Source organism: Rhinoraja longicauda, chromosome 10, assembly GCF_053455715.1.
Source record: "Rhinoraja longicauda isolate Sanriku21f chromosome 10, sRhiLon1.1, whole genome shotgun sequence".
NCBI lineage: Eukaryota > Metazoa > Chordata > Chondrichthyes > Rajiformes > Arhynchobatidae > Rhinoraja > Rhinoraja longicauda.
Window position 1 is genome coordinate 42,411,761 of NC_135962.1, and position 14,314 is coordinate 42,426,074.

At 41.2% G+C, this 14,314-nt stretch overlaps 1 protein-coding gene across 1 annotated transcript in view; it reads left to right on the forward strand.

Moving 5' to 3' along the window:
- The window catches only part of mnat1 (MNAT1 component of CDK activating kinase), a 92,207-nt gene that overhangs the window by 43,674 nt on the left and 34,219 nt on the right, over nucleotides 1-14,314 (forward strand). The window contains exon 7 of the mRNA XM_078406762.1: nucleotides 457-578. Coding sequence (XP_078262888.1) covers nucleotides 457-578 — 122 coding nt within the window. The remainder of the gene's footprint in view (nucleotides 1-456; nucleotides 579-14,314) is intronic.

Sequence of the window (14,314 nt, forward strand, 5' to 3'; positions counted from 1 at the left end):
TCATAAAACCAAGTTGAATCTGTTTTATTATATTTCGCTTTCCCAAATTAGTTATTTGCTCAATTAGTGACTCTAGCATCTTGCCAACAATATATATTAAACTAACTTGCTGATAGTTCCCTGCCCTCTGTCTTACTTCCATTTTATACAAGGAAATCACATTGCTGTTTTTCAGTCTTGTGGTATCTTTCTGGAATTTGGTGAGTTTTAAAAAATTTCGACCAAAGTGGGGGGGAGGAGGGGGGGATACTTTTGATGGAAAATCTAGGCCACTCTGTTAATGTCTTTAAAATGAATCTTACAAACTTTGATTTGGCTATTTCCTTAAAGCAGACAGTAGCTTTACTTTTTCAATTGCAATAATTTTGCATTGGCACTGGTGCTTCATGCTTTTTAAGTATGAAGTTTGTGTCTATTTGAGAAGTACTCCTAATGTGCAATATATTTCGTAAACAGGGTCAGCAAATATCCTTGCAGCCTGTGCCAAAGATAGAAGAGGCCTTGTATATGTACCAACCATTACAGATGGAGATGTTTGGACCTGAAGTTCCAGAATATGAGCTGCTTGGAACACAAGGGTAAGGAATACATTCAAATTTGCACAATAATTACTTGTCTGGTTCTTTTAAGGATTGAGACTAAACATAGAAACTAGGTGCAGAAGTAGGCCATTCGGCCCTTCGAGCCAGCACCACCATTCATTATGATCATAGCTTTTTCCCCATATCCCTTGATTCCCTTAGCCCCAAGAACTAAATCCAACTCTCTCTTGAAAACATTCAGTGAATTGGCCTCCACAGGCTTCTGTGGCAGAGAATTCTCCAGATTCACAACTCTGGGTGAAAAAGTTTTTTCTCATCTCAGTCCTAAATGGCCTACCCCTTATTGTTGAACTGTGACCCCTGGTTCTGGGCTCCCCCAACATCGGGAAAATTTCTCCTACATCTACCCTGTCCAATCCTCTAAGAATTGTATATGTTTCTATAAGATCCCCTCTCATCCATCTAAATTCCAGCGAATACAAGCCCAGTCGACCCATTCTTTCATTATATGTCAGTCCTGCCATCCTGGGAATTAACCTGGTGAACCTATGCTGCACTCCCTCAACAGCAATAATGTCCTTCCTCAAAATAGGAGACCAAAATCGCACACAAGACTCCAGGTACAGTCTCACCAGGGCCCTGTACAACTGCAGTAAGACCTCCTTGCTCCTAAACTCAAATCGTCTCGCAATGAAGGCCAACATGCAATTGGCTTTCTTCATTGCATGTGCTGTACCAGCATGCTTACTTTCAGTGACTGTTGTACAAGCACATCCGGGTCTTGTTGCACCTCCCCTTCTCCTAATCTGACACCATTCACATAACAATCTGCCGTCCTGTTCTTGCCACCAAAGTGGATAACCTCACATTTATCCACATTATACTGCATCTGCCATGCATCTGCCCACTCGCCCAAGCTATCCAAACCACCTTGCAGCATCATCGCATCCTCCTCGCAGCTCACACTGCCACCCAGCTTTGTGTCATCCGCAAACTTAGAGATGTTACATTTAATTCCTTCGTCTAAATCGTTAATATATATATTGTAAACAACTGGGGTCCCAGTTGTTTACAAGGTCCCACACTAATCTTTTGTATGGGACCTTGTCAAAGGCTTTTTGGAAGTTCAGATACACCACATCCACCGGCTCTCCTTTATCCATTCTACTTGTTACATCCTCAAAAAATTCCAAAAGATTAATCAAGCATGAAATCCCCTTCATAAATCCAGGCTGACTTTGACCGATCCCGTCACTGCTTTCGAAATGCGATGCTATAACATCTTTAATAATTGACACCAGCATCTTCCCCGCTACCGATCTAAGGCTAACTGGTCTATAATTCCTTTTCTCTCTCCCTCCTTTTATTAAATAGTGGAGTTACATTGGCTACCCACCAGTCCACAGGAACTGATCCAGAGTCAAGAGAACATTGGAAAATGATCACCAATGCATCCACGATTTCCAGGGCCACTCCCTTGAGTACTCTGGGATGCAGACCATCAGGCCCTGGGGATTTATCTGCCTTCAGTCCCAACAGTTTACCTTACACAATTTTCTGACCAATGTGGATTCCCTTCAGTTCCTCCCTCCCACTAGATCCTCGGTCCCCCAGCATTTCCGGGAGATTGTTTGTGTCTGCCTTAGTAAAGGCAGAACCAAAGTACTCGTTTAACTGTTTTGCCATTTCCTTGTTTCCCATTATAAATTCACCTGTCTCTGACTGTAAGGGACCTATATTCAGCTTCACTGAACTTTTCCTTTTTACATACATAAAGAAACTTTTACAGTCAATTTTTATATTCCCCACAAGCATTCTTTCATGCTCTTTTTTTCTCCCCTCTTAATTAACCCCTTTGTTCTCCTCTGAGTTCAAAATGTCTCCCAGTCCTCTGGTTTGCCACTTCTTCTGGCCAATTTCTATGCCTCTTCCTTGGATTTAACACTATCCTTGACTTCCGTCGTCAGCCACGGTTGAGCCGCCTTCCCAGTTTTATTTTTTAGCCAGACGGGGATGAACAATTTCTGGAGTTCATCCATGCGGTCTTTAAATCTTTGCCATTGCATCTCCACTGTCAACCCTTGAAGTATAATTTGTCAGTCTATCCTCGCCAATTCCTGTCTCATACCTTCAAAGTCTCCTTTATTCAAGTTCAGGACCCTAGTCTCTGAATTCAGTCTCTGTAAATGTAATGTATGTAAATAGTTATTTCTCAAAAATGCTAAATCATGTTAATCCACAGATGAAGAGAATACAATGATTGTTTTCCTATAAAGTTCTGGTTTTGTATTCTTCAACTTTTAACCTTTGACCTTTATTCTTCATTGACAAAATGTAGTTATTGTGAGCTTTCAGATAATATAAAATTATAAATCAGCAAGTGCTGATTTAAACAAAATCATAAATATATTCAAAGATAAAAAAGCATATGTATCTACCTTTTTAAAATCTTGCTTGAAGTTCCTCTGTTTAGCTTTGAACCCTTTTATATCGTAGTCCTCTTGCCTCAATTTTCTGCACTTAATACAGACATCAAATGTCTCATCAAATATATCTCATACATTGACTTTCACAGCAGGTCCTAATTAGCCAAGGGGACAACACTCTTGAGCTTGATTATGTGAAAATATTTAACATATGAGTGAATATTAGGGGAATAAAGTCACTATATTTGTACTATTTCATGCAAAAATAAATGGTTATTCTAATATGGATCTGAATTTGCATTCAACATTGAAATAGTGGTAGTGGAGCATTGTGTGGAATCAATAATCTCATCCTAAGAATGCAGAAACTGGATAATAATCCTACTTTGAGATGTGTTTGTGTCATGTGGCCAACGATTGATCTTGCCGGTGCCTTTATATAACTTGGCTTTTACTGCCAGTGCAAAGGAGGATTCTTGATGCCATTGACAAAGAAGAAATTGGGATCTAAAGAAAATACCCACTTTAGCCAGAGGAAAAGAATCTTAGAAATTAATCTCTATGCTGCTACTCTTTATTTTTGTGATAGAAGACATTGTCTCTACCATTTGGGTCAAATTCAAAGTCCATATGAACAAAATCTGCTGTTGTTGGATATCAGACCAAATTTTTATCAGGTAAGTTCCTCAAAGACTCTGGTTAGGATTTGATTTCTTTGATTACAGATGGTGTAGAAGTTGCAAGCTATTTTTAGGGATGCAATTTATATCAGCCAGCACTTTGCACAAAAATATTTATCTGGCAGAAAATTTGTTTTCTTAAATTCTCTTACTTGAAATTGAGATGAGGTTCAGGTAAGCTTTGCCTAGCAGCTACCGGATTTCTATTAATGTTTTATATTAATATTGCCAGTGTTTTATAGTCTCCATAACTAAAGCTGAGCCTTGATTTGTACAACAAAGTGGGCTGTGTGCTGTTGATGGTGTGTTATTACTGTTCAATGCCAACTTTGATACTCTATCCTAATTTCTTCTTTTCAGCAATGGAATGTGTAGGACCCTTGAAAACATTTGTATCTGTTTAAATGGAAAATACATTGATCAAACCACATGGTGATAAATCTGAGAAAACTTGATCTTGCTATTTATTTTCCTACTATTAATCAAGTATATTTAGAGTCAGTGATCTTGTTCCTTCCATCCACTGATCAAGACCTTGTTCTGTGAACCCTGTGTGGTAACTTGTATGCAATGGTCACTTATGTTAAACAAAACCAAGCACGGGCAGTAACCACAACATGGTATGAAGTTCTGAACTTAGAATGTCATGATCCTTGTGGACAATCCCAACAATGAAGGATATGAATATTGCTCTGCTGTCACAGCTCAGGACACCATGCCATCAAATTTGCCATGTAGCTAAAACAGGCGATGTAAAATGTGGAAAAGGAATACCTTCTTCTTGCGTTTGAGGCAGCAGAAATTATGTAACGCTCTCCAGGCGCTGTAACCAGTGCAATGTGCTGTTGTCAAGGGCCGTGAGGTCTACCCCTCCACCAGGGGGACGGAGGACAGTGCAGTTGAAAATGACGTGCTGCGCTGTTTGCTGGTCTGCTCCACACACGCAGGCTACTGATGGACGCAACCCCCAATGATGAATGTTGCCGTTGAACCGGCCGACCCCTGTGCGGAGCCGGTTCAGGGCGACCCACTCTTTGCGGGGCATGTCCGAGCCGGGTGGGGCTGTGGTGTTCGGTGCGACAGTGAATTGAGGAGGTCGCGATGTCTGTTCCCAGCTGGTTCTCTATGCTCCTAGTATGTTGAAACCGGAGCCACAGAGGGTCGCTGCATGACGGGAGAAAGGGTGACGAGACGACAGGTGTTGAAGAATACCTTCTTCATGGATTGAGCTTTGCCATTAATAGCGAGCTTGTACAACAATACAGTGATTTTCCATATGGAATGAATAAATTTTGTATATAATTTGGAATCAGCATCTGTGGTCATCAGAGTAAAATTCCCAATACTGGAGCTTCAGATAATGCCAAGGAAGATGTTCTGTGATCTTGAAAAGATCCTGGGCTAAAGGGACAAACTGATCTTCCTGAGTGACTTCCATGTCAAGATAGGAAGTGATGCAATCCTGTGTTAAGCCATGATCAGCAAGAAAGGAGTGAGCAATATGATCTCTAATGAAGTCCTTTTCTCAAATGTTTGCAGCATCCCTTTGTAATAATGAACATTTTGTGTTTCATCAGAAGGGCAAGCACAAATCGTCATGGATTGGCATGCCTTGCCTTTGAGGATATGAGGATTGTGTTTGTTTTCCCTGGAGTCAAGTAGGTTGAGGGAATGACCTGTTAGGAGTGTATAAAGTGATGAGAGGCTACATAGTGTAGATAATCAAATATTTTCCAACAGTATTAAAAACAATAAGGGCACAGGCTGAAGAAGCGAGGAAAGAATTTTAAAGGAGATCTGAGGGGCAGCTTTTTTAACCCCGTCAGAGAGTGGTTGATATCTGGAATGTGCCGCCTGAGGAGGTGGTGGAATCGGATGCAATTAATACATTTAAGAAGCATTTAGACACTTCAAAAGGCAAAGCATACAAGGATATATTCCTAATGTGGGCAAATTTGGCATAGTGTAGATGTGCAAAAAGGTCAACACAGACACTTGGGTCGAAGGCTTTGACCCATGTGTCTGTGCTGACTTTTTTAATACTGTCCATTTCAGCATTCTATGACTCTGCATCATGACGCTTTGATCACTCTTGACTGCGCAAAGGTTGCTCTGCTAACACAATGCCGTAACTCCTAGACCACTGAAGTGCATTAAGGTTGATACTGTGTAGAAACTCTTGGCTCTCCGAAGGAAGTACCAAGGCAAGTTTGATGAGATTGAGGTTAATAAACTGCAATTGTAAGGCATTGGTGGATTTGAAGTCCACCTTCATTCTAGTTAAAAGAGAAACCTATACAGACATTCAAAATAAAGGTCCAGCAGCAAACTTATTTGTACCGCTTATTTGAGACTTTAGATGTTCCCGATAAAGGGTGGTGTGGTTGCATTTGGGATGAGGAGTGTAAAATGAAACGTGGCAAACGGTTATTGTAGTCCTGTTGGAATTAATTATTAATTTCAGGGTTTTGCACCAATATTTATACTGTTTTTTCTAGTAGTGATTTACAGCTTTTTTTCCTGAGCAATGAAATGGTATTGCTTCTATAATTTTACAAATTAATTTTGTTTCATTCTCTAAGAAACATTTTTACATGTTCTGCAAAAGTAAGTATTTATAAATTGCTAAAGGCAATATGTGTTGACAGGTTTACACTGTTTAAAATTATAACCATTCATTAAGTTAAACATTCTTTTGGAAGTAATATAAATCATTTTATGTGGGATATTTTTTTCTTTTAAATCCTAAGGTTTCTAATTTGCTAGGTTTTCCAGAAGATATTGAGTTGGGCCTGGATTTTTAAATTGACAATTAAATCAAACAGATTGCAGAAGAAATGTGATGTAAAGCTGTAATTTTAATCCTCTACTTTTAAATTAATAGTGAGTATGCTATAGAAAGGACCCTTCCCAATAGGTCATACTTCTGAGCTTAGTGTGTTTCTGTGAAATGTCAAAGTCAGGTTTTGCTTAATAGATATTTTTAGTGATGTAATGGAACATTTTGGCAGTCTGTCAGGACAAAATCGAACATGATTAATGCTTTAATAAGTAGTGTTATACCACTTTATGATGTGGATCTGGTTTGGTTTCCTGCGCAGAGACAGAGCAGCAGGTGTGCAGATGTAATTTTTCTTAAGAAGTACAATTCCGCTTTTCAAGATGGAGTTCCTTAATCTTTGTGGTCTTGGCTATTTTTTATACATATAATATTATTTCAAGAATATCCTTTCAATGGTCTTTCAGAAATTAGTCATAGACAGTATATAGTTCATTGCAATGCAAAGGAAAACATTCTGTTCTGCGCACTTCTGATGGTCAGTTTGGGTGTATTTCAATTTAGAGGAGAACCATTTTATTCGTTCATATAAATGCAGTAGTCCATAATGTACCAGTTGTAAATCAACACCTGAAAATTTTCAAATTTACTCTGCAGACTTTCAGTTATTTCCTGCATGACCATTTAGTAGACCTTTAATGTTGTCTGCTCAGTGACTAACAAGCTTTCCATTTTTAACAGACTTCTTGATTTCCGACTCTTTGCCATTATATACTATAATGACCAAGAAGTGTTTCATTTTGTGGATTTCAGAATTTTGCAATTCCCTGCATTCTTAAAGTATATGCGTTCAAAATAGCTTTTCTCAGTTAAGGATTTATCTTGGTGAGAAATTGTAAGAATTGAAACAATTTTACATGAAATACTCTTCACAATTTTTAACCATTGAATCTATTTGATGCAATTAATAAACATTGAATTCCTGTATTTTATTGGAATTTGTGTGTTTCAATATATCTATGAAAACTTGCATTTTTTAATGCATGCTTGCACATATTCTGTAGAACGAAGGAACTGCAGATGCAGGTTTACAAAAAAAGGCAGAAAATGCTTGAGTAACTCAGCAGGTCAGGCAGCATCTCTGGAGAACATAGATAAGTGATGTTTCGGTTCAGACTGAAGAAGAATCCCAACCCGAAACAACACTAATCCATGTTCTCCAGAGATGGTGTCTGACCTGCTGTTACTCCAGTACTTATAAGAAAATAACTGCAGATGCTGGTACAAATCGATTTATTCACAAAATGCTGGAGTAACTCAGCAGGTCGGGCAGCATCTCGGGAGTACTTTGTACTTTGTGCCTTGCACAGATTCTACTGAGTAACAATAGAAAGTATTGAATTCTTCAAAACTGACCTTACTTACAACTTTATAAAAAAATATTTAGGTCGAGTAGAATGTCATGTATACAAGTATGGTGAGGTACAGGTATATCGAAAATGTTCCATGCAGTGGTATCACAGGACCATCGACACAGACAACACACAAAACATAATTTATACATAAATTATGCAAGAGAGTGGAAAGAACAAACACTATTTGGTAGTATGCCCATGGTAGTCCAAGAGGTAGTCTGCAGTGTTCCACTGCCGAGGTAGGATTAGGGCTGTGCAGATCGATTCAAGAACCTAATGGTTGTAAGAAATTAGCTGTTCCTGAACTTGGTGGTGTGGGACTTCAGGCCTCTGTAACTCCTGCCCGATGGTAACAACTTGAAGAGGGCTGATTGGTGGGAATCCTTGATGATAGATGCCGCCTTCTTGAGGCATGCAAATACTTTCGATGATGGGTAGGGCTGAGCCAATGATGGATCCTGCTGAGTGCATTGCTCTCTGCAGCCTCTTACATTTCTGTGTGTAGGAGTATCTGTCCATAATGTAACCAGTCATATTTTCTGTGGTACATCTGTAGATGTTTGAGTATTCAGTGACATATCAAAACTCTGTAAACTTCCAATAAAATAGAGGCGCTGGCGCACCTTTTTCATGATCACATCACTGTGCTGGCCCTTGGACAGGTCATCGGGGATGTTAACGCTAGTGAATGTGAAGCGCTAAGTTCACCAATGAAAACTGGCATGTTGTTTTCCCAACTCTCCCTTTCTGGTCAATGATTAGTTCCTTGGTTTTGTTGATGTTGAGCGAGAGAATTTTGTTGTTGCACCACTTTCCTCTGTATGATGACTCATGGCTTCCATTGTTGCATAATTCTTACTTTCAATTATAGAGTAAAAATTATGATATTTTATGTAGTAAGAGTCTGGGTTTCTGAAAATTTATCTGAAAATGGCTGTACTTGCCCACTGCTTACAGCATTTAAAAGTTGCATTTATGTAGTGCATGTAATGTAGTGCAAAAATTTAACCACTTAACATGAACATAACAATTGATAGCAAACCTCAGTAGGTCCTATTAGGGCAGATTGTTCGTATACCTGAATAAGCAGATTGGGGTAAATAGAATTTAAAAGAGAGGCTGATGAGGGGGATTTCAGAGCACAAGGCTAAGACAATTCAAAACGCTGCTTTTAGTAGTCATGTGACAAAATCAGAGGTGCACATAGTGGCAGAATTTGAAAGCTTGAAAGCTCCTAGTAAGGAGGATCAGAACAAAGGATTTTAGATACAAGATTAAACTTTTCAAAAGTCACGTATTTCTCAGTGGACCAGAAACGAACCAGGGTAAGAATTGAGTGGATTTGCTACAAATTAAGTTATAGCAACAGAGGTTTGGAAACATTTTTTTCATTCATTCATATCATATCATATATATATACAGCCGGAAACAGGCCTTTTCGGCCCTCCAAGTCCGTGCCGCCCAGTGATCCCCGCACACTAACACTATCCTACACCCACTAGGGACAATTTTTACATTTACCCAGCCAATTAACCTACATACCTGTATTCATTTTATTTTATTTCGAACATGTTAAAAGACATCAATTAAAAAACAAAATAAACAAAAAACAGAAGAAATACAAGGAATTTCATCCATTACTTAACATGTGCGAAAAGGAGTAGGAAGAAGTGTGAACTTATTTAATCCCACCCCCATACATGTTATGATGGAAGATGGGAGGCTAACTAATAATGCATTGATCTGGCCCTCCAAAAGTACTGAGGGCAAGGATGAACTGAGGCAGGGACTTGGGTGGAGAGCATTGCTCAGGGAGAATAAAACAGAACTAGTGATAGAATGGTTATTGGTCCAGAAGCTTAATTCTACAGTTAAATGGTTGCCAAATGAGGAATGGGGATCGTTGTCCAGGAATTAGCCTTCCTAATCATTCAGCTGCAGCAAAGAGATTGGCATTGTTCTCTGCAATAAGTTGAAAGGGCAGTTTATTATCTGGTCATACTTGCATCAATGAGATTTGATTTTTTCAATATGTAGTTTTGCGTAAATTTATTTGTGCATCTGAAAAGTGTGGTTATAAAAAATTAATTTTTCAGTACATTTCAGGCGATTCTGTGGACGCAGTCGGGAGACCCGGATGGTGGTTTGCCTCCCTGGTGCCGGTGTCCGGGATGTGTCTGAGCATGTCCAGGATATCCTGAAAGGGGAGGGAGAGGTGCCAGAGGTCGTGGTACATATAGGTACCAACAATATAGGTAGGATAAGGGAAGAGGTCCTGAAAGGAGAATTTAGGGGGCTAGGAAGAGAGTTAAAAAAAGGACTAGGTAGAGGATTGAAGTGCAGGACCTCTAAGGTTGTAATCTCTGGATTACTCCCTGTGCCACGAGCTAGTGAGTATAGAAATAGGAGGATCGAGCAGTTTAATGTGTGGCTCAGGAGTTGGAGCAGGGGGGAGGGATTTGTTTTTCTGGATAATTGGGCCTGTTTCTGGGAAAGGTGGGAACTGTATAGGCCGGACGGTCTCCACCTTAACCAGAGGGGGACCAATATCCTGGCGGGGAGGTTTGCTAGCACTATTGGGGAGGGTTTAAACTAATTTGGCAGGGGGTTGGGATACAGCATGGAGCTAGTATAGGGGGTGAGGAGAAGGAAAATATAGAGGAAAAAAAATGGTCAGATTGGGAGGCAGAACAAGAATGCCCCAGCACAATGGGGTAGGGCAAGTCTGAACGGCATTTATTTTAATGCAAGGGGTATTGGAAGCAAGGGGGATGAATTGAAGGTGTTACTGAACACATGGGAGTACGACATTGTTGCCATTACGGAAACATGGTTGAAGGAAGGGCAGGACTGGCAGCTCAATATTCTAGGATATAGAATCTTCAGGAGAGACAGAGAGCAGGGAAAAAGGGGAGGGGGTTTTGCAGTATTAATCAAAGAATCTATTTCTGCTGTAAGAAGGGATGACATATTAGCGGATTCCTCAAATGAGGCTATTTGGGTGGAATTGAGAAATAGAAAAGGGGCATGAACCTTACTGGGTGTATACTACAGACCCCCAAACAGTCAGAGGGAAATAGAAGAACATATTTGTAGGCAAATCTCGGGGGTGTGTGAAAACAACAGGGTAGTAATAGTAGGGGATTTCAACTTCCCGAATATTGATTGGGATAGCCAAAGTGTCAAGGGCCCTGAGGGAGCAGAGTTCCTAAGGGTCATCCAGGAGGGCTTTTTGAGCCAATATGTTGAAAGTCCAACAAGGGAGGGGGCGGTATTGGACTTAATCTTTGGAAATGAGGCCGGACAGGTGGCTGAAGTGTCAGTGGCAGAGCATTTTGGTGACAGTGATCACAATTCAGTGATATTTAAGGTGGTAATGGAAAAGGATAAAGAGGGACCAGAAGAAAGAGGAAATTTTCTAAATTGGGGCAAGGCCGATTTTAATCTGATAAGGCAGAAGTTGGCCCTGGTGGACTGGGATCAGCTTCTCGTGGGGAGGACCGCATCAGAACAGTGGGAGTCATTCAAAGGAATAATTGAAAAAGTACAGAGGAAGCATGTTCCCCTAAAGTTTAAGGGTGGGACAAACAAGTCCAAAGAACCTTGGATGTCGAATGATATAGTAGGATTGATTCGAAAAAAAGGGGGGCTTTTGGAAGGCATAAAGAACTTAAGGCACAGACATCATTAGAGGAATACAGAAGGTGTAGGGCGGTTCTTAAAAAAGAAATTAGGAGAGCAAAAAGGGGCCATGAGATAGCACTAGCGGGCAAAATAAAAGAAAATCCCAAAGTGTTCTATAAGTATATCAAGGGTAAGAGGATAATGAGGGAAAGAGTGGGGCCCATCAGGGACCATAGTGGAAAGCTGTGTGTGGAGCCAGAGGATGTAGGAGATGTTTTAAATTATTTTTTTGCATCTGTTTTTACGAGGGAGGAGGGCGATGCGGACTTAGAAATGGAGCAGGAGGGTTGTGATGTTCTTGAGCATATTGCTATTGACAGGGAGGCGGTCGGTGCTGGAGGCTCTGGCAGGCTTAAAAGTGGATAAGTCTCCGGGCCCTGACGAGATATATCCCAGGATGCTGAGAGAGGCAAGGGAGGAGATTGCGGGGGCTCTGGCACAAATTTTCAGAGCCTGTCTTGCAACAGGGGATGTACCGGAGGACTGGAGGATAGCTAATGTGGTGCCATTATTTAAAAAGGGCAGTAGGGATAAACCTGGGAACTACAGGCCGGTGAGTCTGACATCGGTGGTGGGGAAGCTGCTAGAAAAGATTCTGAGGGACAGAATCAGTCTTCACTTGGAGGATCGAGGGTTAATTAAGGATAGTCAACATGGCTTTGTTAATGGAAGGTCGTGTCTGACTAACTTGATTGAATTTTTTGAAGGGGTGACCAAGGAGGTAGATGGGGGTAGTGCAGTGGATGTGGTATACATGGTTTTCAGTAAGGCTTTTGACAAGGTCCCACACAGGAGACTAGTCAAGAAGGTAAGAGCCCATGGGATCCAGGGCACCTTGGCAAAATGGATAAAAAACTGGCTTAGTGATAGAAGGCAGAGGGTGATGGTAGAAGGTTGCTTCTGTGACTGGAAGCCGGTGTCCAGTGGGGTGCCGCAGGGATCGGTGTTGGGTCCCTTACTGTTTGTAATCTACATTAATGATCTGGATGTCAACGTACAGGGCATGATCAGCAAGTTTGCAGATGACACAAAGTTAGGGGGGGTGGTGAATAGCGAGGAAGGGATCTGCAAGCTGCAGGAAGATATAGATGAGATGGTCAGATGGGCGGAGCAGTGGCAGATGGAATTGAATCCTGAAAAGTGCGAGGTGATGCACTTTGGCAGGAATAACTTGGAGAGGGAGTACACCATGAATGGAAGGACCCTAGGGAAGACAGGGGTACAGAGGGACCTTGGAGTGCAGGTACACAAGTCCTTGAAGGCAGCAGGACAGGTGGACAGGGTGGTCAAAAAGGCATATGGGGTACTGGCCTTCATTAGCCGGGGCATCGAATATAAAAGTAGGGGGGGTAATGATGGAATTGTACAGAACACTGGTGAGGCCACAGCTGGAGTATTGTGTACAGTTCTGGTCACCACATTATAGAAAGGATGTGATAGCTTTGGAGAGGGTGCAGAGGAGATTCACCAGGATGCTGCCAGGGATGAAGGGCCTCGGCTATGAGGAGAGACTGAGCATACTGGGGTTGTTTTCCCTGGAGCAGAGAAGGCTGAGAGGGGACATGATCGAGGTGTACAAGATCATGAGAGGCATAGATAAGGTAGATGGCGGGGAACTTCTTCCACTGGTGGAAGGTTCAACAACGAGGGGACATAGATACAGGGTAAGGGGAGGGAGGTTTCGGGGGGATGTGAGAAAGAACTTTTTCACCCAGAGGGTGGTTGGAGTCTGGAACTCACTGCCTGGGGTGGTGGTGGAGGCGGGAACAACGTTTAAGAGGCATTTGGATGGGCACTTGAAATGCTACAACATTCAGGGATACGGTCCAAATGCGGGAAAATGGGATTAAAATTAGACTGTGTTTGGTAACGGGCGGCGCGGACACGATGGGCCGAAGGGCCTCTTTCTGTGCTGTAGGACTCTATGACTCTGACTCTATTTGTTGTGGGAATATTATTTTTCGACTAGCATTGTTATCTTTTCTACTGTTGTCTTGCAACAGCTGTTCTGCTCATGGTAATAGTTCCACCATGGTGTGTATGTTGTCTGGAATCATGTTGTTTTAAATGGTATATTGCATATAATTTAAGCATCAAGAGTATAAACAGTGAGAGCATTGAGTAAATTGGAATCTGGTTACTCTGTAGAATAACAATGCATTCCATCAATCTCAGTTTGATAAATAAGCAAGATTAGTAAAAGCATTCGTCTTTTAAAAACTCCTATCCAGAGCATTTTTACTGTTTAAGAAGACCACAGATATTACCCTTTATTGAAATATTAATAATAAATACATCATGCTTTAGTTTGAACAGTGCGGCATAAGGACCTTGGCAAGACCTTTGAGACGGTATGTCAGATTAGATCGGAAATTAGATCAATGGGATCCAGAGCAAGCTAGTCAATTGAATACAAAATTGGGTTGGTGGCAGGAAACGGAGGGTAAACAGGAAACAGAGGGCAATATGGCCCTGGAGAGTGCTATACAACAGAGAGACCTAGGGATTCAGTACACAGTTCCTTGAAAGTAACAATAAAGGTGACAGGGTGGTGAAGAAGGTGTTTGGCATGCTTGCCTTCATTGGTCTGTCTTGAGTACAGGAGTTGGGGCATCATGTTACAGCTGTAGAAGACATTGGTAAGGCAATATTTGGAGTACTGTGAACAGTTTTGATCACCCTGTTAAGGTTATTAAATTGGAAACTGCAAAAAAGATTTATGAGGATGTTCAGTGGTCTGGATGGTTTGAGTTCTCAGAAGAAGTTGGATAGGCCAGGACTGTTTTCC